The sequence below is a fragment of the Amorphotheca resinae genome, assembly GCF_003019875.1.
Source record: "Amorphotheca resinae ATCC 22711 unplaced genomic scaffold M430scaffold_13, whole genome shotgun sequence".
NCBI lineage: Eukaryota > Fungi > Ascomycota > Leotiomycetes > Helotiales > Amorphothecaceae > Amorphotheca > Amorphotheca resinae.
In genome coordinates this window covers 620,440-644,325 of record NW_020194483.1, presented here as the reverse complement: position 1 = coordinate 644,325, position 23,886 = coordinate 620,440, and the positions used below count along the sequence as shown (strand labels likewise).

The 23,886-nt window shown below is 52.0% G+C and overlaps 10 protein-coding genes across 10 annotated transcripts; 5 read left to right on the top strand and 5 right to left on the bottom strand.

Annotated features, from left to right (window-relative positions):
* Positions 1 to 679: 679 nt before the first annotated feature.
* On the top strand, positions 680 to 3,344 carry M430DRAFT_109898 (hypothetical protein; the record flags this gene model as incomplete). The annotated part of the gene is made up of 3 exons (XM_024861317.1): positions 680 to 1,834; positions 1,883 to 2,457; positions 2,507 to 3,344. 3 exons carry the CDS (start codon positions 680 to 682, stop codon positions 3,342 to 3,344), a joined length of 2,568 nt encoding a protein of 855 aa, XP_024717056.1.
* A 376-nt stretch (positions 3,345 to 3,720) lies between these two features.
* M430DRAFT_110287 (hypothetical protein) lies at positions 3,721 to 4,634 on the bottom strand (the record flags this gene model as incomplete). The annotated part of the gene is made up of 2 exons (XM_024861345.1): positions 3,721 to 4,361; positions 4,478 to 4,634. The coding sequence occupies 2 exons, from the start codon at positions 4,632 to 4,634 to the stop codon at positions 3,721 to 3,723; spliced, it is 798 nt and encodes a 265-aa protein (XP_024717055.1).
* Positions 4,635 to 5,591: 957 nt separating this feature from the next.
* Positions 5,592 to 7,486, top strand: M430DRAFT_69911 (hypothetical protein; the record flags this gene model as incomplete). Its single annotated transcript, XM_024869462.1, has 2 exons — positions 5,592 to 5,838; positions 5,898 to 7,486. The coding sequence occupies exons 1-2, from the start codon at positions 5,778 to 5,780 to the stop codon at positions 7,484 to 7,486; spliced, it is 1,650 nt and encodes a 549-aa protein (XP_024717054.1). The 5' UTR covers positions 5,592 to 5,777.
* A 570-nt stretch (positions 7,487 to 8,056) lies between these two features.
* Positions 8,057 to 9,479, top strand: M430DRAFT_54033 (hypothetical protein; the record flags this gene model as incomplete). Its single annotated transcript, XM_024868438.1, has 2 exons — positions 8,057 to 8,293; positions 8,340 to 9,479. The coding sequence occupies 2 exons, from the start codon at positions 8,057 to 8,059 to the stop codon at positions 9,477 to 9,479; spliced, it is 1,377 nt and encodes a 458-aa protein (XP_024717053.1).
* Positions 9,480 to 9,983: 504 nt separating this feature from the next.
* Positions 9,984 to 11,944, bottom strand: M430DRAFT_69908 (hypothetical protein; the record flags this gene model as incomplete). The annotated part of the gene is made up of 2 exons (XM_024869461.1): positions 9,984 to 11,841; positions 11,872 to 11,944. 2 exons carry the CDS (start codon positions 11,942 to 11,944, stop codon positions 10,187 to 10,189), a joined length of 1,728 nt encoding a protein of 575 aa, XP_024717052.1. The 3' UTR covers positions 9,984 to 10,186.
* A 489-nt stretch (positions 11,945 to 12,433) lies between these two features.
* Positions 12,434 to 14,062, bottom strand: M430DRAFT_31360 (glycoside hydrolase family 64 protein; the record flags this gene model as incomplete). Its single annotated transcript, XM_024866033.1, has 2 exons — positions 12,434 to 12,505; positions 12,878 to 14,062. 2 exons carry the CDS (start codon positions 14,060 to 14,062, stop codon positions 12,434 to 12,436), a joined length of 1,257 nt encoding a protein of 418 aa, XP_024717051.1.
* A 1,384-nt stretch (positions 14,063 to 15,446) lies between these two features.
* On the bottom strand, positions 15,447 to 16,724 carry M430DRAFT_22887 (glycoside hydrolase family 18 protein; the record flags this gene model as incomplete). The annotated part of the gene is made up of 4 exons (XM_024864785.1): positions 15,447 to 15,536; positions 15,586 to 16,154; positions 16,202 to 16,436; positions 16,482 to 16,724. The coding sequence occupies 4 exons, from the start codon at positions 16,722 to 16,724 to the stop codon at positions 15,447 to 15,449; spliced, it is 1,137 nt and encodes a 378-aa protein (XP_024717050.1).
* Positions 16,725 to 18,845: 2,121 nt separating this feature from the next.
* Positions 18,846 to 20,239, top strand: M430DRAFT_61807 (hypothetical protein). The gene is made up of 2 exons (XM_024868948.1): positions 18,846 to 19,277; positions 19,390 to 20,239. Exons 1-2 carry the CDS (start codon positions 18,911 to 18,913, stop codon positions 19,821 to 19,823), a joined length of 801 nt encoding a protein of 266 aa, XP_024717049.1. The 5' UTR covers positions 18,846 to 18,910; the 3' UTR covers positions 19,824 to 20,239.
* M430DRAFT_128788 (hypothetical protein) lies at positions 20,080 to 21,669 on the bottom strand (the record flags this gene model as incomplete). Its single annotated transcript, XM_024862080.1, has 3 exons — positions 20,080 to 21,004; positions 21,054 to 21,572; positions 21,637 to 21,669. 3 exons carry the CDS (start codon positions 21,667 to 21,669, stop codon positions 20,105 to 20,107), a joined length of 1,452 nt encoding a protein of 483 aa, XP_024717048.1. The 3' UTR covers positions 20,080 to 20,104.
* Positions 21,670 to 22,013: 344 nt separating this feature from the next.
* Positions 22,014 to 23,875, top strand: M430DRAFT_37444 (hypothetical protein). The gene has a single exon (XM_024867124.1). The coding sequence runs from the start codon at positions 22,084 to 22,086 to the stop codon at positions 23,779 to 23,781; it is 1,698 nt and encodes a 565-aa protein (XP_024717047.1). The 5' UTR covers positions 22,014 to 22,083; the 3' UTR covers positions 23,782 to 23,875.
* The last annotated feature ends 11 nt before the right edge of the window (positions 23,876 to 23,886 follow it).

Sequence of the window (23,886 nt, the reverse complement as noted above, 5' to 3'; positions counted from 1 at the left end):
CGTTGCAGCCGTGGATCGAGGGACTCGAATCGTGAACCTGAATCACGGCCGCCACGGACAATTTAATCGCTGCTTCAGATGAACCCACAGCGTCGCGCACCATTGTCATCTACATCATACCTCCTGTCACCATCTGTCATATGCAAGGTCCTCGCACGGTATATCTGCCGGTAAGTCGGAGCCCATCGAGCGCTAAGAGGTCTCCGAATACTAATCCTGGCCTTGGAGCTACTGTACTCCGTAGTAGTGTGCGGCGAAACCCAAGACTCCCTCGAGCGTGGCTTTGTCCCCTGCTTAGACTGTTACGACTGTTAAGACGGCACCTGTCGAGGCCACCTAAGCTTATGCTGTGGCCCAAAAGCTCAACGTCCCACTACGCTGCTCGACAACATCCAGAACAACCCATCTACACGGCTGCCATCTGTTGCTACGCTGCATAACTATCCTCCGACGTGGCGACGAGACGATGGTCTCACAACCCCGACTATAACCCCCTCCCCGTTCCGTCGAATCCATCTTCTACAACCAGCAACCCCCCCGGTCTCACGCCAGGACAAACTCTACGATATCGAGGGAACTCGTCAATGCTCAGTTCCTGAATATCCCAAGAAAGGTCGAGCGCCCAAGGGGACATTAGGTTCTAATACATGGGCTGCGGTTTAGAGACCCGATTCGCGAAATGAGGCTTTCCTCTCTGCTAGGCCTGCTTGGTCTGGGTTTCCTAGCATCCGCCGCGCATCTGCCTCGTCGGGATTACGAAAAACAAGATTACTATGTCTTGCATCTTGATCCCGCGATCCCTCCTTCGGAGGTGGCTATCAAGCTGGGCTTGACCCACGAAGGTCAGCTTGGGGAGCTGGCAGACCACCACATCTTCTCAACCGAAAAACAGGAGGAAGATGTGGTGCATACGGCGCTGAAGGAACGGAGAAGAAAACGATCACTCGGCGATTGGGACGTCCTCGATGGCGTCAAGTTTGCGCAGAAGCAGAAGGTAAAAGCTCGAATGGAGAAAAGGGGCGTGATTCCCCCAAGGCCCGAAGGACTCCCGTCTCCGGTAGCAGAACGAGAAGATACGGCTGATCCAGCGGCCGTTGAAAGGCAGACATTGGTCGCAAAAAGGCTTGGGATTGAAGACCCTATCTTCAATGAACAGTGGCATTTGTTCAATCCAATCCAGGTCGGCCACGATGTCAACGTGACGGATGTTTGGCTGCAAGGAATTACGGGTTTCAATGCGACCGTGGCAATTGTTGATGATGGTTTGGATATGTACAGTGACGATCTGAAAGATAACTACTTTGCGGAAGGTTCCTATGATTTCAACGACAATTCATTGGAACCGAAGCCCAGATTAACAGATGACAGACATGGTACGCGCTGTGCTGGAGAGGTTTCTGCAGTGAAGAACAATGTCTGTGGGGTGGGAGTTGCATATGACTCGAAGGTTGCTGGAATTCGAATCCTATCGAAGTTGATCAGCGATGCCGATGAAGCTGTGGCTATGAACTACGCCTACCAGCGCAATCAGATTTACTCTTGCTCATGGGGCCCTCCAGATGATGGAAGGACCATGGATGCACCGGGTATTCTCATCAGAAAGGCAATGCTCAATGCTGTTCAAAATGGACGAGACGGAAAGGGGTCTATTTATGTCTTTGCGTCTGGAAATGGCGCTTCTAATGATGACAACTGCAATTTCGATGGGTATACCAACAGTATCTATAGTATTACGGTTGGTGCTGTTGATAGAAAGGGGCTCCATCCTTACTATTCCGAGAAGTGCTCGGCTCAGCTAGTTGTGACGTACAGCAGTGGTAGCAATGATGCTATTGTGAGTGGTTGATTCAGTTATATCTGCATTTTACTAACAGACTTATAGCACACCACTGATGTGGGCACAAATGCATGCTACAACGGCCACGGCGGTACCTCTGCCGCCGCACCTCTTGCAGCCGGTATCTTCGCTTTGGTCTTACAGATCAGGCCAGATCTCACATGGCGAGATATGCAATATTTGGTTATGCAAACTGCAGTACCAATCAACTTGGATTCTGGCGATTGGCAACAAACGTCCATTGGAAAGCATTTCAGCCACACTTTTGGATATGGCAAGATCGACAGCTGGGCAACCATTGAGGCCGCGAAGACATTCGAGCATGTCAAGCCTCAAGCTTGGTATTATTCTCCCTGGATTCATGTCAATCAGGATATTCCCCAGGGAAATGATGGACTTGCAGTTTCTTTTGAAGTCACTGAAGACATGCTGAAGGAGGCCAATCTCGAGCGCCTCGAGCATGTCACGGTTACCATGAACGTTGAACATGGCAGGAGAGGCGATCTGAGTGTGGACCTTGTGAGTCCTGATAGGGTGATCAGCCATCTCTCTGCAACGCGTAAATTTGATACCAGTAATGCGGGCTACAATGATTGGACATTCATGTCCGTCGTTCACTGGTCAGTTGCTCCTTCTAACTTACACACAATCCTTATTAACAACACACAGGGGCGAATCCGGAATTGGAACCTGGACCATCGTTGTCAAGGACACGATAGTAAATGAGTTCAACGGAACCTTCATCGACTGGCACCTTAAACTCTGGGGCGAGTCCATCGATCCAGCCAAAGCAGTCCCGCTTGCCATGCCAGAGGAACACGAGGATGACAACCATGACGAAGTAATCGCCACGACAACGATCACAGGCACGACACAAGCAGTCACCCCAGCCCCGACCAGCTCGGACCTGGCGAGCAACCCGTCCGATTACCCAGACCGCCCTGTTAAAACCAAACCTACAGAAACTCCCACCGAAACCGAAGCAGAGACGACCCCCTCTTCAACCTCGACCGAAGAAGAAGCAGCCAGCACCAGCACTTCCTCCAGCTGGCTGCCCTCCTTCTTCCCAACCTTCGGCGTCTCCTCCAAGACGCAAATCTGGATCTACGGCGCCGCGGGCCTCATCCTCGCATTCTGCATCGGCCTCGGCGTCTACCTCTACCTGGCGCGCCGCAAGCGCCTCCGCAACAACCCGCGCGACGAGTGGGAATTCGACCTCCTGGACGAAGACGAGGCGGAGAACCTGAACGGGCAAGGCCGCGCCGTGGGCGCTAAGCAGGGCGGCCGCCGGCGCGCGGGCGAGCTGTACGATGCCTTCGCGGCGGGCAGCGAGGACGAGTCGGAGGGCGAGGCGGAGTATCTGGATGAGGGGGGCGAGGGAGAGAAGATGCTGTATGATGACGACGAGGAGGAGGAGGAGGGACATCATGTAATCGGTGAGGATGAAGATGAAGAGGAAGAGGCGGAAGAGGCGGCCGAGGGGCGTAATGAGAAAGGACAGAAATAAATAAATAGAAATGGAGATGGAGACAAGGGGTTGTTGATCTTGTAAGATCCATGAGTATTGGAAAGAGAATGAGAGAGGGCTGGGGCGGGGGAAGGAATGAAGCGATATCAATTGGATTTTTATGTATTCGTCACAACAAAGTCGGCGGCGTTATGGTATAAAATGATAAAACTCATTGGATCTAGAGAGCTCATCTCATCATATCATTTCAGGGGTATGGAGGCGGATGTTCATAACATCCATCCAGCGAGGATCGAAAACGCCGGCGACCTGGGTTACCTTTATAGTACAATGATAACGTACACACGTGATTCCCCCCCCTTTTTCTCTCCTCTCCTCTCCTCTCCGACCTCGCTCTCCCCCCTTACCTTCCTAACTACTCCACGAACCTCCTCTCGAACTCCCTAAACAGCTTCGGCGTGATCTCATCACTACTCGCGCCTTGCACCTCCCACAAGACGCCCTTCGCTCGATAATGGTCGACCAGCTCCCTACTCGTCTCATCGAATTTCCGCAAGCGCTCGCGCCACACGTGCTCGTCGTCATCGTCGCGCTTGGTTAGCGGCTCGCCGGTGATGTCGTCCCGGCCGTCGACCTTGGGCCGGTTGAAGGTCGTGTTGTAGACGCGGCCGCTCGGGGCGTGCACCCAGCGGCCGGCGATCCGGGACAGGATGATCTCGAGGGGTGTGGAGAGGGACACGACGAGGTTGATGGGGATGGCGGTGTCGAGGGCGGCGGCTTGCGCGGCGGTGCGTGGAAACCCGTCGAGGATGAAGGATGCGCTGGGGAGGTCGGAGGGTTGGGGCGTGGGGTAGGCGGCGGAGAGGGCGGTGGGGGTGATGAAGTCGGAGGAGGAGGAGGGAGAGGAGGAGTTGCTGGAGAGAGTGAGGCGCGATGGAGAGGGTGAGGAGGGCGAGAGTAGCCAGCCGCGGGTTTGGAGCTCGTTGAGGATCAAACGCACCATCATGTCGTCGGGGACGAGGGTGCCGGCGCGCATCGCGGATTCGGCTTTGATGCCTGGATTTTTTCCTGTTAGCAAAATGTGGGGGAAAAGCGCGAAAATCTGGGGAAATGTTTTAGATATCGGAGGGAGATATAGGAGAGAAGAAAATGAATGAATGATATTATCGTACCGAGGGGCGTCCTGTTCCTGACATTGTCCCTGAGCAGGTCTCCGGAGCTGATGGCTGAGAGCTGGGGAAAGCGGCGCAGAAGTCGTTCCGACTGTGTGCCTTTGCCAACTCCTGGGGCGCCGATGAGGATGACTCGCGCCGCTCTCTTGAGGCTCATCGGGGCGCGCTCTCGTGGGCTCTTGTGTTCAGCGAATGGAGAGGGTAGATAATGTGTAGTAAAACAAGGAAGAATGAATCGGATGGACAGGAGAAGATAATCCCTTTCACGTCCGGGTCGGGGGTCCGTCGAGGAGCGAGGAGCGCCTGCGCCTGGCAGACAAGGATTTGTAGGTGGTGATACAGGCCTGGTACGTGGGAATACTGAAGGCCGAGGGGCGTCAAGACAGAGTCATGGTGGGGGAGAAGCAATTGGAGAGGAGGAGGAGAGGGTTGGATTGAGGAGAGAGAGAAAGAGAAAGAGGGAAAGATGGGAAGATGGAGATGGATATGGCGAGATTGTGGAGAGTGGAGAGTGGGGAGTGGAGAGAGGGCGATTGAAGGATATAGTAAGCTGGGAAGAAGATGATGAAGATAGTCAAATAATAATAAAATAATACAATAATAAAACCTTCAACAATTCGCATAAGCAAAATCCGCATAAAGCCGTGTCCCAGTCCCAGTAACATGTGTCTGCGGGGGAAGCTTGACCAGTGACCGCCGCATCGGACTTTAGCGGCGCCAGGGGAAATGTTGACTGAGACTCTTGGCTGTTGAGGCACTCTTCGGTTCTCGTGTTTAGCTCTTTGATATCATGATCAGAGATATATAATCAGAGATAGATATCTGGATCAGTGATATATATATATCATGATTATATCTTCATCTCACTGATCATGATATATATATATATGTACATATATAAAAACATTGAAAATACCAATCAGAAACCCTCGAAACCTGCAAAACCCTCGATCCGCACATGACGTGACGGTGGGGCGCGCAGTCACGTGGCCGTCGGCAAATCCCTGGCCGGCCCTTGTAAAGTGCGCTGCCGGTGTCTTCGTGTCTTCGTAGCTTCAATCCTCAGGAAAACAAAACACTTGTTCCATCAAGACGGGATCAGTAAGCTTCTCTCTTCTCTCTTCTTCCATCTCGAACTCTCTCATCTCTCTCCTACTCTCCCCCCCCCTTCACATACCATGCTGGCCACTTAATCTTCCCCATTACATTACCATCACTGAACACCCACATTCTCTCAAGACTTCATCCTCCCCCTTCCCTGGTCCCTGTTTCCGTCCGCTTCTACGGGCCTTCGTCATCAATGATGAGCGCCTCATCGAGAATCATCCGCAATGCAGCACAGTCCTCGCTCGTGAATGGAGGTACGTAGCCCCGTCTTGCTGCATCTTGCGTCCCTTTCTTTTTTCTAACAGTATTCCAGGCCGCTCGCTTCCTCGCTCTGCCCTCGGTCCTCAGTCAGCATATGCTGCCTATCTCCGCCGCAATGCTCGATCCCTTCCATCTCAGATGCCGGCCTTGGCCATCCTGATTCCCCGCAGAGGTGTCTCAACGGATACCCATACGTCTGGCGCTCCTCCCACCGCCCCGCCCCCGGGATTCAATGCTGAGCAGGCGAAAAAGCCTCTCCCAGACTCCATCGCCACCAGTGCGCAAATCAAAGAGGCCGCACGCAAGGAAAAGGAGAGCCACATCGAGGCTGTCCCCACCGACAAGGCCACAGCGGTCTCAAAGACAGACGCCACCGAAGCCATGACACTATCTGAGTTAGCTGGTCAAACCGACAAGGTGGCGGAAAAGAAGGACGGGAAGAAGGAGAAGTTGACACTGATGCAAAAGATCAAAAAGGAGGCCCAGCATTACTGGGACGGCACAAAATTGCTGGCGACGGAAGTCAGGATCAGTACCCGCTTAGCTGTGAAGATGGCGGCGGGGTATGAACTCAGTCGGAGAGAGAACAGGCAACTGCGGAGAACCGTGCAGGATATCGGTCGGCTAGTACCATTCTCGGTCTTCGTCCTGGTTCCTTTCGCCGAATTATTACTTCCCGTGGCTTTGAAGCTGTTCCCCAACATGCTCCCTAGCACCTACGAGGGGCAGAAGTCAAAGGACTCCAAGGCCACCAGTCTGAGAGCTACTCGAAAGGAAGTCGGTAACTTTCTTCGGAACACATTGAAGGAGACTGGGTTGCCTCTGAGCCCCGCCACTGCTCAGAGGGAGGAGTTCACGCAGTTCTTCCGTAAAGTTCGAGCAACCGGAGAAGCGCCAACAGCCTCAGATGTCATCACGGTCTGCAAGCTTTTCAAGGATGATCTGACACTGGACAACCTGTCCCGACCACAACTTGTCGGCATGTGCAAGTACATGAATCTCAACACCTTCGGGACGGACATGATGCTTCGATACCAGATCCGCCACCGCATGAGACAGATCAAGCGCGATGATCGGGCAATCAGCTTCGAAGGTGTTGATAGCTTGTCCGTCCCAGAACTCCAGGTTGCATGTCTTAGCCGTGGTATCCGAACCCACGGTGTTTCTCCAGCCCGACTACGGGAAGATTTGCAGACCTGGCTCGACCTGAGACTCAAGTATGGCGTACCTTCAACGCTCCTGGTCTTGAGTAACGCGTTCATGTACTCTCAAGGCAAAGACTCCGAGTTCTCAACCCAGATCGAGGCCCTCACCGGTGTCCTGTCATCCATTCCCGAGGAGTTGTTCCACGAGATTGAACTTGAGGTGCACAACGCCGAGGGAGCTGCAACCAACAAGCAGCGTCTTGAGGTTCTCAAGGAGCAACAGGAACTCATTGAGGAGGAGAACGAGCAAGATGAAGAGAACAAGGAGTCGGGTAGAGCTACTCCACGCGACGACGAAGACATTGATGAAAAGGAAGAACGAAGAATGGAGGCCGCAGCCAATGCTGCTGGGAAGAGCCAAGTCAACGAAGCAGTTGACGCCGAGAAGGAATCTGCTGAGGCGAAGCAGGAACCAGAGACTAAGAAGTCCGCTTAATGTAACTTCATAACTTTTCTTTTGTTGTAGTTGTATGTCAGAATATCATGGGACGGGGTCATGCATGGCAGTGGATGGGACTGGATCGGGACGAAATTAGAGAAAAACCACTAGATCGCTGGATCATCTTGAATTCAGCATTTGTATTGTAAAAGACTCAAACCAACAAGAAGAAAAAACATCAATGGAAACAGAGCACCTTACCATCTGTGAATGTGGGAATTTGTGAATTTCAAGAGAGTTGGTGTGGAGGAGATGGATCTGATCTGAACGCGAAACAAACAAGGATTAGAGCTTGTGCCTCTCGCTAGCTAGCGCCGTCCCTTGCGATGACGCCTGCGCCGGCGAGCTTGGAATTCAATCACTCTTGACAGCACGTACACATCTCTTGTTGCATTGATCAATGTCAATGATTGCCAGAGACACATACAGATGAACAAGTGTGAATAGCATCGCCGATCCAGCCCACCCTGTCTGTATATCTTGAGGCATCACCGTCCAATCACCCACCAGCTCCCCTGCCCCGCGCAGCTCGATCACTGAACCCTCCTCCAGGGAACCAGAAGGAAGATGGAGCACGATGATTTCGACGATGTGTATTCCAGTCACCGGAGCGAAGCTGGGCCCGCAGGAGGTGCAAACGGGAGGAGACACAGCAGCCCGCCTGTAAACCAGCCGGGGCGAGGCGCGGATGCGCTGGACGTCGCGGGGCTGGAAGGAGGGACGTTGGAATGCACAGTCACGCAGCCTATGAAGGAGAACGATGGGACAAAAGATGCTTATGTGTCGTATCTTGTTACTACAACTGTCTGTCTATCCGTGTTGTGGCTATAGCTCAAGCTGACCCTTCCAGACCACATTCCCCTCGTTCCAGAAACCAGTAACGACTGTCCGCAGACGCTTCACGGATTTCGTCTTTCTCTACAAATCACTTACCAAAGAATACCCAGCATGTGCGGTTCCGCCATTACCAGACAAGCACAAGATGGAATACGTCCGGGGCGACCGGTTCGGCCCAGACTTCACACAGCGACGAGCCAACTCTCTCGGACGCTTCCTTACCCGACTAGCCCTGCACCCCATCTTGCGGAGGAGCTCCCTGCTTATAATCTTCCTCGAAAGCACTGACTGGAATGCTACAATGCGGACTCGTCCCCAGCGGGGCTCGATAGCATCAGACCAGGGCTCCACGGGCGTCTTCGATAACTTCACCGATACCTTCATCAACGCCTTTACCAAGGTGCACAAGCCTGACAGACGATTTATCGAAGTGCGGGAGAAATCAGACAAGCTGGATGAGGACCTCGGCCACGTCGAGAAGATCATTGTCCGCGTCGCTCGCCGCGAGGGTGATCTCGAGACCGATTACAAAGACCTGGCCGAGCAGTTCCAAAAGCTCGTCCAACTGGAGCCGGGGGTGGAGCAGAGCGTGCATGCCTTCGCCGCCAGCGTGGAGGAGATGAGCGGCGGCATCAGGCTGCTGAAGGAGCACACGGACCAGGATTACCTCGGCAGTCTGCGGGACATGCAGGCGTACAGTATGGCGCTCAAGAACCTCCTCAAGGCGCGCGAGCAGAAACAGCTCGACTTCGAACAGCTCACCGAATACCTCACCAAGGCGACGACGGACCGCGACGTGCTGGCCGCCTCGCACGGGTCCTCGGGCCTCACGGGACCGGGCGGCTTCATCCGCAGCAAGATCGAAGACGTGCGCGGCGTGGACCACGAGCAGTCGCGGCGCGACCGGCTCCGGCGGCTGGAGCTCCGCATCGACGAGCTGACGCGCGAGGTCGAGGAGGCCAAGAAGACGACCGAGGCCTTCGACGAGGAGGTGGTGCGCGAGGTGGCCGATTTCGAGCGCATCAAGCGCATCGAGTTCAAGACGCAGTTCGGCGCCCTGGCCGACGCCCACACGGATTTCTACCAGGGCATCATCGATAATTGGGAGAAGTACGTGCGTGAGATGGAGAGCTTGGGGGCGCCGCTCGCGTAGACCCGTGCTGTGCGTGCGTGGCACTTTACATCAGCTACCTTACTTCACAACCATTACCACTCCCTATCATATCATATCATATCATATCACATTTTGCTTGTAAAAGCAAACCCACGCAACCAAGCTCCTCAAGAGATGAAAAGAAAAAAAGGAAGCCTTTCAAAGGGAATGAGGAATCAAGAGCAAAGTGTGAAGTCCTTTAATAATAACCTCCCCCCCATCACATCAATATTAGAAATCCTGGCAGGACTGGCGTTTAGAGTGGGCGTAGTAGGGCATTGCAGAAGTTTTATATTATATTAGAAGAGTATGGTATGGTATCAAAGTAGCTAGTTAGTTAAGGTAGTTAGTTGGCTTTGAGTAGGGCTTTGGTATTAGGTAGTTTTTATATTGAATTGAAAATGGAATTCTTTTCTTTTGTTTTCTTTGCTTTGCTTGCTTGTTTGCTTCGATCAATTCATTATGGATAGATAGATAGGTAACTAGGTAGGTAGGTATGTGTAGATAGGTAAGGTAAGGTAAGGTATGTATATGTATCACACGTTATTTTTATTCTATATTTCCGGTTTCTAATTTTCCGGGTTCCTGATTTCTAGTTCCTTGGTACTTTATATGAGAAATGAGCAACAACGAAAACATCTAACAGCAGCAGGTGTAGGTGTAGGTGCAGTAATTATAGAATTCCAGCGGAGACGGGAGCAGGCCAACTAAGACCACTGCGCCACCGTAACGATAGTAGTATACACCATAGCCAGCAAGCCCAGCGCCATCAACAGCACATCTCCCACGACGACGGCCTGCGACGTCGCAACACCCTTGTAATGCAGCAGCGCCGGGTAGATATAGACGAGCGGCACGCAAGCGAAAGAGCCGATGAGGGCGACGAAGCGATCGAGATCGCTCGCGCCGGCGACCGACACGAGGCCGCAGACGGCGACGACGGCGGCGCGGAAGGCGTTCTTGCGCCACTTGGTGACGCGGTCGGACTTGCCGGAGCGGTGGCCGAAGAGGCGCGCCTCGAGGATGCGGACGGCGGGGAAGAGCTGGACGGGGGTGCCGACGAGGACGGCGAAGGCGTAGAGGAATTGGACGGCGTTGACGAGGGGGTCGGACTGCGGGAGGTTGGAGATCAGCTCCGTCATGGTGGTGGAGCCAAAGGTGGCGTAGCTGAGGGCGCCGACGGACGTGAAGACGAGCGTTATGAGGAGCATGACGAGGTAGAGGAGCGGGGAGAACTTGTCGGGCTCGGCCATGGATGATTGGATGGGGAGGATCAGTCCGATGCCTTCAAAGGCGAAGATGGAGGAGCCGATGGTCAACGTGTACTGGGCTGGGTTGAACAGCACTACGCTCTTGTGGATGCCTCGACTGGCTAGACTGGAGATGTCGTAGTAGTAGATGTAGGACAGGCCTAGCATGATACAGATGTCGGCCACGAGAGCCGCGGGCCCAAGTTTGGATATGTTGCGGATCAGAGAGAAGGGGATGAGCAAGAGGAGCTGGAGGCCAATAAAGGCGGCCGTCGACAACGGCCTCGTGGTTGTGGGAGTAACGGCATCCAAAAAGGACGAGAAGTTCTCTGCTGTGAAGATGATGCAGGCGCAGACAAATCCAATCTGCGAGATCGTGATCGATGAGAGGATCAAAGACCTCATCCTGGGACCCCCTATCTCTTCTCCAATATCACCATAGCTGCCTCCATATCGCTTCCGGCATTGCAGGAGGAGGTGAAAACAGATGCACGTCAATATGGAGACCACCACCATCGCAATGGAAGAGAAGAGGATCCCACCATTACTGAAAGCCTTTGGCAAGAACATGATCCCCGTCCCCACGAAGGCTTTGAGTAGCGTGAAGAAAGCCCTCATCTGCCCCGCGTCACCCGGCTTCCTCGCTTTCGAACTCCTTCGACGGCGCAGGAGAGGCGTTCTTTCGCCGCCCGCCGCTTGGGCTTCCTCGTCCTCCCCAGACTCGACCGCGATGTCATCCTCGGACTCATACAGATCCTCTCCTGCAAAACCGCCGTACAGATCAAGAAATGCCACAAAGTTCCTCGTCACCGGCGCCGTGACACTCTCCAGCCGACCCCGCTGCTGCTGGATAAACTGGCGACGGAACCCCCCCGGGGCACGCTGCTCGACTGCTGAGAACGTCCCATTGTGAAAAGAGGAATCCGGCGCACTGCCGTAAGATCTCGGCGGGTCTGGATGAGAGAAAGTCCTGGATCGCCGTTGCAGCAGTTTGGCCTTCGCGTTGATCTTGAAGAGATCGCGGTGCATGTCCCCGCCTTGGAGCTTTAGGGATGATTCCTGTCCCGGCCCTTCAGAATCCGCCGCCGATCCAGCGGCAGCGCCATGATCGTCTGCCACAACATCATGTCCAGCTGAGTAACCTGGAGGCAAGTGTCTAGACACGATCTCGGCCTCTCTGCTGTCCGGTTGGCTGCTGCTAGGAGTGTCGGTCATGAAAGGTGAACCGTATATCTATTCGCAACAGCAAGAAGACAGGCAAGACAGCCGACTGAGATGAATCAGATTCCAAGTTTCGCAGTCGTAGAAATCCGGGTCCTCCGAGTGCAAATCCATTTCGCACTCCACCGTCGAAAATAAGCGAGGTCGACGGGTAATGATGATGTTCGTTGAAGGGAAAAAGTAGAGTCGGTTCCTTGCACGAAGATGATGTTGGCCAATGACTTTTGCCCCGCCCCCGCTTCACGCCCGTGGTTTGGTGCTCGTAGGATGTTTCCACAAACAGGCTAGCTCAGATTACCACGATCGGCCTAGACCTAATCTGGCCACCACCGTCCAAGTTCCAACAGACATCAAATCTGGAGATTGATTCTATTTCATATCTTCCAAAGGCAAACCCTATAATCATGGCTCTTACAGAGGAGCATTAGTCTACTTTGAAGACGTTCCTCTGTCCCTGGTTATTTATTGACTCCAACACCCCATTCACTCCACCACGACAATGACAGCAGTAATGGTAATAGTGATGGTGATGTGGAACTTGATGAATAGATTCCCCTGTATAAATCAAGGTAGATGTCCCGCACTGAATGTAAGCTGCCCTCAATCTTCAAGTCATGTACTACCTGGGTAAATGGGTTTCGAATACAATTCACAAGAATACCCTTTTGGAGTTTTATGCTGCCTGCTCTTGTTCACGCTTTCGCAGCAGATGGCTATATGTACTTTCAATGAATCAATTTAGGATATTAAGGAGTGCCCGAGTCAATCCTCTCCCATCTCTGACATCCAACGACAACCTCCTCCGCACAGCATCCAAGGAGAGACGCAACGAAGAAGATATCATTCTGACCTTCGAATAAACCGAATAATCAGGCCCGACAGCATCCGCCACTGCAGCTCAACTTCCCGTACCAGCTTTGAACAGACCTTTGCATGACTGGTCGTCGCACCTGTAGTCACAGAAGCGTTGGCTCCTCCAACCGTAACGGTGAACAATGCCGGACTTCCATCACTCACGGCCCCAGATTGATCGACGCCATTACTTGGTCCCACATCGTCGTACGGGAATGCGTACCCCTTCTTATCCAGGTTGGCCGCATGCACAATCCTCGCATAATGATTTGTCGGCGACACCGAATAATAGCTCGAGACGACCTCGTTCTCCGGCTGGTTTGAATCGAGAAGCAGTGTAGACCGATTGAACGCTGCGGCCAAGCGAGCAGTAATGGCCCCCATCTCTGCTGTGTTATTAGGAGCGCCTGCGAATGGGCCGGTGGAGCAACTGAAGATATCGGCTGCTGAAGGTTGAGAGAAAGTCCCGACACCAGAGAAATCGAGATCACCATTCACAACAGTAGCAGTGAGGTTGCCCCACTGAGCTTGTGTATTGACCGTCAGAGACTTATCAGTATACTGAGACCAGACTTTATTCACATAGTCAGCGTAGTAGCCGGAGAACAGGGACGGATTCATCACGATTCCGGTGTTGGGGCTCAACGCTCTGAGAGGCCCGCTGGCAGAGGAGATAATCAATTGATCCCATCCAGCACCATCTTTCTCATTTTGCGCGATCAAGCCATTGCACACAGTAGTGAGACCGTCAGCTGGCATCCCGGATACGTGTTGTGAGGCACCAGAAGTGCTGAGCAGTGTCAGAGCTATCGGCACAGACACAAAATCCACATAGGTAATATTTGAGAAGAGCTGACTACTGTTGAAGGTGAACTCGCAGAAATCCCAGGTCTTGTTGTAATTTGGGTCCGACGTATTGCTGACGGATGGCTCGACGAGACCTGGTCCCGGATTGAGGAGGAATGTCAGGGTGTCATTGATGCAGAACCATATCCGCCCCCCTGCAATTTGAGGGATCGTGACATTAGTTGTCGAGCCTGGGGCGCCGAGGGGGATTCCGCAGTCGACGGCTAATGGGGTTCCCGCCGAGGACGGCGAAGTGGGATAATAGAGCGTCTTTCCATCTGACTCAAGGAGGACCAGAGCATTGTTGTTATTGATTGCTTGACCAGTGATATAAGCATATACGTTGCTGGAGGTTGTCTGGTTTACAAGAGCAACGCTCAGAGTCGTTGTGGTTGCGTTTGAAACAGAACACATAGTCGTAGCTGCCGAGTCTTGGTGTGCACCGTGTGCTGCAGTACCTTTTATCGGACAGCTTCTTGATGAGAAGTGGTGATGGGCTGAAAAGTCACAATAATAAGTATACTCGATAGGTAGATAGATGAAGGTAGGAAATTGTGGTATGCTCCAGCTGGTTCTCTGGACATAAAGAGGTTATGAGGCCCAGTTTCTGGGTCCGAGCATATTACGATTTGGAGAGAAAGAACAACATAGGGGGCTGCAAGAGATCTTAACCTTATTCTTAAATACCACAGAGATTGCATCACGAGAAGTAACATACGTCAAGGATATCAGTCCTCTGATCCACGACTTGGAGAGTATGAAAGTGATGGATGCCAGAACATGAAAAGGAAAGTTCGATTTTTTCAGGGAAACAGATCATAATCCTTGTATGTCCATTTCCCCGCAATCACATAGACCTCTGTCTCGAGGAGTTTTACTCAAACTTGGGGTAACGTTGTACTAAGGTTTCGAAGCCAGAGAAACTGAGACCTTACTTCCTCTTACTGGAGGCATTACGCTGATCCCTTGACTAATAAAGGTCGCATTAACGATGTATGAATGATAAAGCGGGCCGATAAGTCTGAGGCGGCTGATCCGAGACAATTCTTTGCTTTGAAGACTTACTCTGAGCTGTGACCTGGTCACGGAAAAGAGACGTTGAGACTCAGAATCACGAGGACAGCTACGGTCGTCACGAGAGCTCCTTGACCGAGAATAATCACAACAGCCCAGATTATACTGCGGCCTAGATTCCAGGCCGACTATCCTCGAGTGGAAAATCTCACAACTCGCATTTGGATTCGCTTGGTCTTTTGCAAATCGGTGGTCAACCTCATCTTCTCATGATGATTGTCGAGGCTCATGAACAGAGGCCGAACCATCGATTTCCACAGATAGCTGGCGACTAGGTGCTGGGTTTATCAGTCATGTTGGAAATGTTGTAGTGAAGCGAAGAATGGGCTCAAGAACAGCCGAGGCAAAAGGCCCTTACATGTAAGGTAAGCAGAGGGGTTTTGCTATCATGCTGTTGTGGGCGGGTCCTCTACCGTTTATAGAAACAAAACGATTATATGCCCCTCTTATTATAGTAATAGCCAATCCACCGTCCCAGAGAAATACTGTGCAACATGAGGTTAAATTAACGTCCTTCATATCCTCGCACTTTGCGGACAGCGTTCCGGGTGATCTTCCCGTGCTTTCGTTTGTCACCCTGACCATGACAAGCTAACCCCTTTCGTACCCAACCGTTGCATGTTGTATCCCTGATTCCCAAAGGCATCTTATTGTCATATACTCTGATCAATGAGGCCATACGTCCATCCGTACAAATACAAAGACACTTTCGAACAGCCATCAGTCACGCGTTATGAAGCGCCTTGAAGCCCTCCGATACTAAGCTCCTGGGACCGGGAGGGGCATTCGCAGTACCAGTCCAGTAGAATAGTCCCTATAGTATCATTAGTCACCACATATCGGCAAGCAAGAAAGCAACTTACGCCAAGTCGTTTCTCTCGACAATAACCAGCTTTAACCTTCACTGTTTCCGGATTATCGTACGTAACGAACCCACCATCACCACCTGTGCAAAAAGCGGCTACCACACGCCTGTCGATAATCTCCTCCGTACCGGGTCTTGGTAGGTCCTTGTATTCGAACGTTCCATCTTCGCCTGCAGTCCCACTGTATGCTTGTCCCGGCCCCGTGGCTCCTAGAAATGAACGTCCATATACCGGAACACCTAGCAATATCTTCTGCGCTCTGAAGCCCGTCGATATCACGTATTCAACCGCCGTACTCCCCGATGGTTCACCAGCCGACCCTGGGAAGAGCTGAGCATGATGACCGGAAGTTGGGGACCAAGGACCGGCAAAATCGTACGCCATGAGGTTGATAAAGTCGAGGTAGTCTTGCGCTTTGTATAAATCGATATTCTGGAGCGCCCATTGGCCAGCGGGAAGTGCTGCCGTGAGTAGATAGCGGTCGTCTGGGAGATGTAGCCTGATGGCTGCGAGGAGCGCGAGGAAGTTGCGGCCTTGTTCGACGTCGTTAGGATACTCCCAGTCGACTGTCTCACATTAGTGTAGACTCGAGACGAGGAGGGAGGGGATGTACTGTCAATGCCGTCGAAGCCAGATGCGTCTACGAGTCCTTTTGCAGAACGTCCGAAGTTGTCTCGTGTTGCTGCACTGGCTGCTACACTCGCGAAATTCTGGGAGGCGCCCCCTCCGCCGATGGATATGATGAGTTGCAGGTGTTGATGCTGCCTTTTGAGACGCGTGAACGAGCCTAGGCAACCGGCTCTGGATCCATCGACCTCCATCTGTGCATCGGCCCACTCGTCGCTCAACTAGAAACGATCAGCTTGAGGATATACAAACGCTGAGGAACTCACAAAAATGCCACCATCGGGGGATAGATGAGCAAAGGCATAGAAAACATGACTGATACAATTATAGTTCATCGAGGCAGGAGTCTCCCCTCGATACACTCGATAGTTGGGATAGTACACTGCGTTCTTAAACATGAGGTTTGAGATGCTCTCTGCAACTGCAGGCTGGGAGGGCCTCCTAGGCTGAGTCCACTGGAACCTTGAATCCCATGGTATCGGCGGAGGCACAGGGCCAAAGTAAGCCATCGTAGAATCACTCAGAGCGAACGATTCACTGATTCAATGTTCTATCTCCTCTGAACATCTACTCTCTAGGCCGTGAAAAAGAGGGGATCGAAGAATAAATCTGCATGGCCTTATCCCATCGATTTGGATTTCCAATTTCCCGGGCTAGGTATCACCAAAATGCAGAAGCGGGAGATTGCCCTTGCCGCGAGGCTGAATGCCAACAAGCAACGAAAAAGCAAGTGACTGATGATGATACCGAGGGATTGGTACGAGAGAGACAACAACCGAGGAGGGGTTCCATGCGATGGATCAACAACCTGCTCACGTCAACGACCATAGCCGTGGAGGGCCAATCACAATACAGATCCTTCCCATAGACTAAAGTATAGCAACATTTACTTGGAAAAGATACAAGAGTGGCAGCTCGATGATGATGCGTTTGTGGGTGGGGAGGAACAAGAAAGAGCCCAAAAACCGGAACTATCAACAGCATTGAGTTAACGATTAGGAAAGGGGGGAGGAGAGCCATTCCCGATTCTGCCTCTGCTGCATACGCTGTACCTGAACAGCCGAAGAAGATGTGGATTTGCTCTGATATGGATAGCCTCGAGTTGGTACCCCAACCCAACGAGCATCGCAGCCAAGCACGGATTCAATGGCTTCCGGAGATGTGGACAAGTGGAGTAGCCGGTGAATTTCTACTGTGTACACAGTACGCAGTGAGGGAAGAGCTGTGCTTATGGAGAGCAGCTAGCTGTTACACAACAGTAAGCACTGAGGAGGGATATCTATTGCTTATGCAAGAGAGACCGGTCCCGTGGGCTAAATGCTCGGAGGTGCATTGAGTTTCAAGGGTGGAAGTAGTGGGGACGAACGATGCATTGTCGTGAACACTGATGATCTCGAGCATCTAGGAAAAGGCTAGTAGTTGGTATAGAACGGATATGGATTTGACAACTGGCCCCATCAGGATTCATGATCCAGTCAGGGTTGTAAGGCGGGATGGAGTCGACGGATGATGATAGACGGCCTATCCCCGCCCATCACCGTATTGATGTGCATAGGTGTCCGGTGACACGCAGGAGCGTGGCCTCCTCGGACTTTAGAAATCCTCAAAACAATGTGCCGGCCTCAGCATTGATCAAGACGAGGCTCCAGCCAGATGATCATATGTTTATCGAGATAGCAACGAGGTCGATCGATTTGCCGCAACCGGGGGGCAGAAAGCAGGATAATAATAGCATTTGTCTCTTTTCATATCGGCATCTGCAGCAAAGTATCCAGAGCGCCGGGTCCTCTTCTCTCCAAGTTCCAACAGTCCCGATTCTCACAGGCCGACAAATGATGCCGACAAATATAACTTCATTAGGCCTGGCTCCTGTTGCCTCGGCCAGCACCAGAACCCCAAGCCAGTCACAGGGAGCCTTCAGATGACCTGTTTCTCGGTCACCAGCGAGATCCTCAAAAGAGCCGTGAGTTGATCAATCACAAAGTTACCACCTCACCGCTATTCTTTTCGTCTGGAGTCCCGCTGCAAGACTGCAGAAGAGCAGCCGTGTATCCTGGAAAAACGCTTACTAGAGATGCCGCGAGTCCGTGATTCGTGACACATCATCTAGGCTTCCCGCCATGCCTGGTCGAAGCTTGAGCTTATGGGGATATCTTGCTCCTGCAGGCGCCAGCATCGATTGTGCGTGCATTAGAATCGGGAGCTGCTGTGCCTCTTAAGCCCCAACTGCATAGAAACTGCATGGAGTGGGTAATTGCTATGATTAATAAACATGCCACATGACCCCGGGGTGGTATTACGGACGAGTTTGACCACAGAATACTTGCTTTCTCTTCATCCCTTATAGAGGTGGACTCGTCGAGAGCAGAGCTGTAGTTAGGCACCCAGAAGAGGAAGAGGCACAGGGTTCTTCCAAGTATCCAAATCATACAAGAAATCAAGAACCCAAAGAGTCTCGTCTCCCGACGTAGAGAATGGACAGCAAAGTATTCAAAAGTTATATTGATCCGAGAGGAGGTTGAGTAAATACGTCTCCCGGAGAAGAAAGTCGTAGCCTCCAGAACCGATTACTAAGCGAGGCTACATCAACCTCCCTGAATTCTCTCAACCGCCAACTTCAACTAAGGTACCTTACCTGAGGTACCATCGCAAGATCAACAACAGCGCTACACAAAACACATTCTTGAATCAGACGATGGATACGCAAATCATCTCTCCGGGCCCAGGTCCACACGACCTCGCCCGCCAAATCCTCACGCACCAGAATCCCAGCTACACGTTCTCCTTCAGCCCATTCCTGCTTGCCTCACATCGATTTGGGATCCCGCCCACGCGGCCAATCTGCAAAGCATACCTGCAAGGACACTGCCCCTTAGGAAATGCGTGTCCCGATCGCCATGTCACGCCCAACAGCAACAGCAATTTCAACAACCTGGTCTGCAAGCATTGGCTGCGCGGCCTGTGCAAGAAAGGCGAGAGCTGCGAGTTCTTACACGAGTATAACCTGAGGAAGATGCCCGAGTGTAATTTCTTTGTGCGCAATGGGTATTGCAGTAATGGAGGTACGGACCTCACTTTTTCTATTCTTCCGGTGTCTTTGCCTACCTGCCCTTTGGTTCTGTCGTTGTTTTTAAATAGACTTGGAAGAGAGAATACTGATAGGGATAATCGTAGATGAATGCCTATACCTACACATTGATCCGTCCTCGCGCCTCCCGCCCTGTCCCTGGTATGAGCGCGGCTTCTGCCCTCTGGGACCCAACTGCTCAAAAAAGCACGTACGCAAGACTCTCTGCGAATTCTATCTGGCGGGCTTCTGCCCAGACGGGCCGAAATGCAAGAAGGCGCATCCGCGCTTCCCCACGGACCTACCGAAGCCAACGGTGAGGGTCGAGAAGACCCCCGAGGAAATCGAGGAGGAGCAACGTGTGTTACGGGAGAATGCTGAGAGGGAAGAGGAGCGGGAGAGGGAGAAGTATGGAGCGACGGAATCGGGAGGGCAAGGGGAGAGGGGGAGAGGGAGGGGACGGTGGTTTGGTGCGGGTAGGGGTGGGAGAGGTGGAGGGCTGGATGGGCAGAGACGGCAGAGGGGTAGAGGGCATTATTAGGACTATCATCTTTAGGGCAAGGTTGAGGATCCGGATGTTTGGAAGGATGGCGTTGGAAACACAAAAGAGTGGAACTATTACATTTAGGGTGGTTACTGGAGTTGAGAGATACCCAGGGTGCTTTACATTGCAACGAGGTTAATTGTAATAGTGTAACGGTACCCAAACAAAATTCACGCCAAATCATGAAAATCCTGTTGATAAGAACTGGGTGCTTTTCCGTTGAATGTCAGAGGAGGGATTTCTATTCCAAATTATTAGTCTGTCCGCAGGCTAGCATTTCAATCCTCTGATTCCTTCCCATGCACAGAAATATAGTCGCTGCCCCCAAACCCTCCCCTGCCTATACTCCCTGGGCTCCCGGGACTCGTAGATCTGCTTCCATCTTCACTCGCGGTGATCAAACTCCTTCCAAACTCAAACCCTCTCGCATCATCTCTAGTTTTCCGAACACCCATCATCCAGCTCACCAAACCATTCGGCACCCAACCCCCGACAAACCCATACAACTTGCTCCCCATCCCAACCCTCACCGTACCACCCTTCCCCCTAACCATTGCATCGAAAACCGCATCGTTCAGTTCCCTAAGCGAGCTACCCTTGCCCAAGCCTTTGGAACTAGCAGCGACAAAATTCCTTCCGAACGTCTCACGAGAGTGCGCATCCCAGGTCAAGGTCTCCGCGCGTTGGGATTGCACGGTTGGGGTGTGGCGGTTATGAGGAGAGAAAGAGGAGAAGTCGAAAGTCCCAAGCTGCAAATGGGTGACTGGGATGGAGAGAGGAGAGAGTTCGGAGGAGAGGACGGACGTGAAGGAGGAGAGTGCGGCGACAATGCTGGATTCAGGAGCGTGGAAGGCGGGTGACAAACTAGGTATTATAGAAGGTGTGAGGACTAGAACTGAGGGCTTAGGGACTGTTGGTGGGAGTCCGAAATTCAAGTTCGAGGTGAGGAGTGGGAGGAATGTCTGTATGGTCAGGATGGGATTCAGAAGGCGGGTGTTTATGAGGTCGTTGAGCGTTGAGGGCGAAAGAGTGGCGATTGGCGAGGAGGGGTAGGTGAGGGATGGGATGAGGATCAGAGAGCGTAAGTTTACGCGGTGGAGCCTTGCACCTTGGAAGGGGGCGTGTGGGGACTGGAGGTACTGTGTGAAGCGGTCGATGGAGGCACGAGCACTCTCAGACTAGGTATGTTGGTTAGAATTGAGGTCGAGAGCAGTCGAGGGAACTTACATCCACAATATCGATCATCAATGGTCTAATATCGGGTCTTGATTCATTTTGTACCAGGACTTCGTCCTCGATTGTATTGCACACAACATAGACAATAAAACCTCTGCGCTCGAGGTCTAAGGAAATGGACCGAGTAATTGGTTCGGACGGAGGTCCAGCAACGACGACGACCTCGAGCCTTGCGCCATTGCTCGCCTTCTTTGCTCTCCGTTTCTTACGGGATTTCTTGTTTCTCACCAGGAGGTAGGCCCCTCCTCCGATTGAAATTAGGGCAATAGCCGTCTTAATCTTGTTCGTGGAAACCCAGTCGTAGATCTGAGAGTAAATCGATGCCGAAGCAGCAGACTGGACAAAGGACCGAGGGGGTGGTGGAGGTGGGCGAGGACGCGCAGACTCAGGAAGCCATGGCGCCGAAGATAAAGCGCTCCGTAGGGCGTTGGATGCTCGTTCGACGTGCTTGTCTACATAGTCGGCGACTTGGTTGGAGTAGAGTCTGATGTCATTGGGAACAGATGAAAGCTATGCCGAGTCAGTTGCCCGTATCCTTAACCTGGGGTTCTGGATGGGGCTGGCCAATACTTACAACGTCGAGAAATACAGAATCGTCAGCGGACATCGCGGGTGAGAATGGATGAGGCTGGTGGGTGATATAGGATGGAGATGGAGGAGGTGGATGTGGGGTGAGGAAGCAGGTTGATGCATCAGCGAGGTCTCGGCAGCTCCCGCAGCCTTGGCGGTCGACATACTGTGTTGGTTTTGATTTTGATCCATGGATATACACATTCGCGGTTAATACCTTCCATGATGCTAATAGATATATGCGACTCAAGAGACTCGAATTTTTCAGGATGGCTTGTGTGTTCACACTGTGGGTAAAGGATTAATGAGCAGAGATGCACAGCAACACGCTTCGCCAAGAGGCTGTTCGTCGCAGCCCCTTCTCGCATTCATCCCACATCCCCCTTCCTCTCTTTTTGTTCACCCCCCGAGCCCTTCGGCTTCTCCTTGATATTCATACAATCCTATTATCATGCCGGGGTCAGAATTACCAACGATCAAAGTCTTGATTACGCCTGAGTACAGCTTGGCTCAACATGTCACCGGCCTTCTTGTCGATCTGACTGTGCCATCTGACCAAGTTCGCCAACTTCCAGAATATAGTGAACTGCTTTCTTTCACGAATAGTTTCAGCGCATCAAGTGATTCAGATGAAGAAGAAGATACAGGACAAGCTTTTGACACACTTGCACAATTGCTCATCCTTGCTAAATCCCGCTTTGAAAACTCCAATATCGAATGGGTGGAAGGAAGATCAACGCCGGAGTACATGCGGCTAATATGCCGTGCTTCTCCGTTGGAGCTCGATCAAAAAGGCACACGCGAGTCCGCGGTCGACCTTCGCTGTGATCAAGGAGGACTCTTGGGTTCAGGAATAGCATTCATCCCTTTGCCTGCAAGCGAGGAGATCTGCCGAATTGTTGTGGCATGGGATCTCAGCAAAGCACCTTCAGGAACACGAGCAGTATGGACATTTGGTGAAGGTCCAGATCCTGTGGAGATGACGGGTCCTTCCTCGATATTGTGTGAGTCAGTCTACATGGTCGGAAAGATCCAAAGTAATCCATCTGCTGCCCTCCCCTGGACCCTGCCAGATTACTATGGTTTTTACTGGTTTGGTGATCTACCACCCAATATCCAAGCCATCAGAGATATCCACTACGAATTCCTCCTGAAGGTATCGGAATTCTTCCAAGATCCTCCATCTGCGAGTAATCCGTATCGAGCTTTCGTGCGAAACAATGGCGCAGTTATGAGCTTTGGAGGGACCGGCTTTACTCGAAGCCATATCTTTGACTATGATGACCAAATCGCACAAGCGCATGACTATGACCTTGTCCGACGTATGTCCTACGAGATGGTTCATAACTGGCTTGGACCCCCATCGACCGATGATACCATAGATTGGCTTTACGAAGGAATCAGCAATCTTCTCTCCCTTTATCTTCCTTCCCGCAATGGCTTCCGAACAGATGACTACTTCACGTCAACTTTTAACACGCTTTGCATGAAATACTACACCAATCCCCTCCTTCGCGTCCCGCTTGCCGACCTTATGATACTCGCACCAACCAACGACTACGCAAAGGAGATGATTGCTGCAAGAGCTTGGGCTTTCGTTGCCGGGACAGATTTCCGGGCTCGGGAACTGTCCGAATTGAAGCGACCAGTCGAAGATCTTTCTATCAAAGTTCTAGCGAAGAAGAGAGCAAGGGGCGAGGAGCATGGCATATGGGAATGGATGGATCTGCTGCATCCGCTCATGGGCGAGGAAGTCGTGGGGAGATATAAGAGTATGCTCGGAGGGTCAGTCATCTTACTGCCGGTTGAAATCTCTGATGTGAAGTCCTACCGTCTGAGACCTGTTCAGCAGGAAGTCTTGGATTTTGGGATGGACAGGGAAAGCTTTGAGAAGGGGATGATTAGTGGCTTGAAGCTGGGGGGCAGAGCTGCAAACGCGGGATTGAGAGAAGGGGATAAGATCATCTGGAGCTCTCATCTCTGGAAGTGTGTGGATGATTTCCAGGCACATATGGAACTTGTTGTTCGGAGTGGTGGGGTGGAGAAGAGAGTTAGATATTGGCCAAGATCATTTGCCAAGGTGGATAGTTGGCAGATAGTCAAGGTTGAGGACCAAGATGTATCTACACCTCCAGTAGGTGGAGGATGAGTTAGAAGAAAAGAGTAAGGAGGCTGGGTTCAGAGAATGATTCCGTGTTCAGACAAATAGCTCTCTGTAGCAATATGAGCCGAGTTCGCCGCCAGACTCTAGTAG

Bases quoted from the DNA above. Each gene is read 5' to 3' on its own strand.
- M430DRAFT_61807 (XM_024868948.1), top strand. From the start codon at position 18,911: ATGGATACGCAAATCATCTCTCCGGGCCCAGGTCCACACGACCTCGCC. The intron at 19,278-19,389 runs GTACGGACCTCA...GGATAATCGTAG, and splicing joins TGGGTATTGCAGTAATGGAG to ATGAATGCCTATACCTACAC.
- M430DRAFT_37444 (XM_024867124.1), top strand. From the start codon at position 22,084: ATGCCGGGGTCAGAATTACCAACGATCAAAGTCTTGATTACGCCTGAG.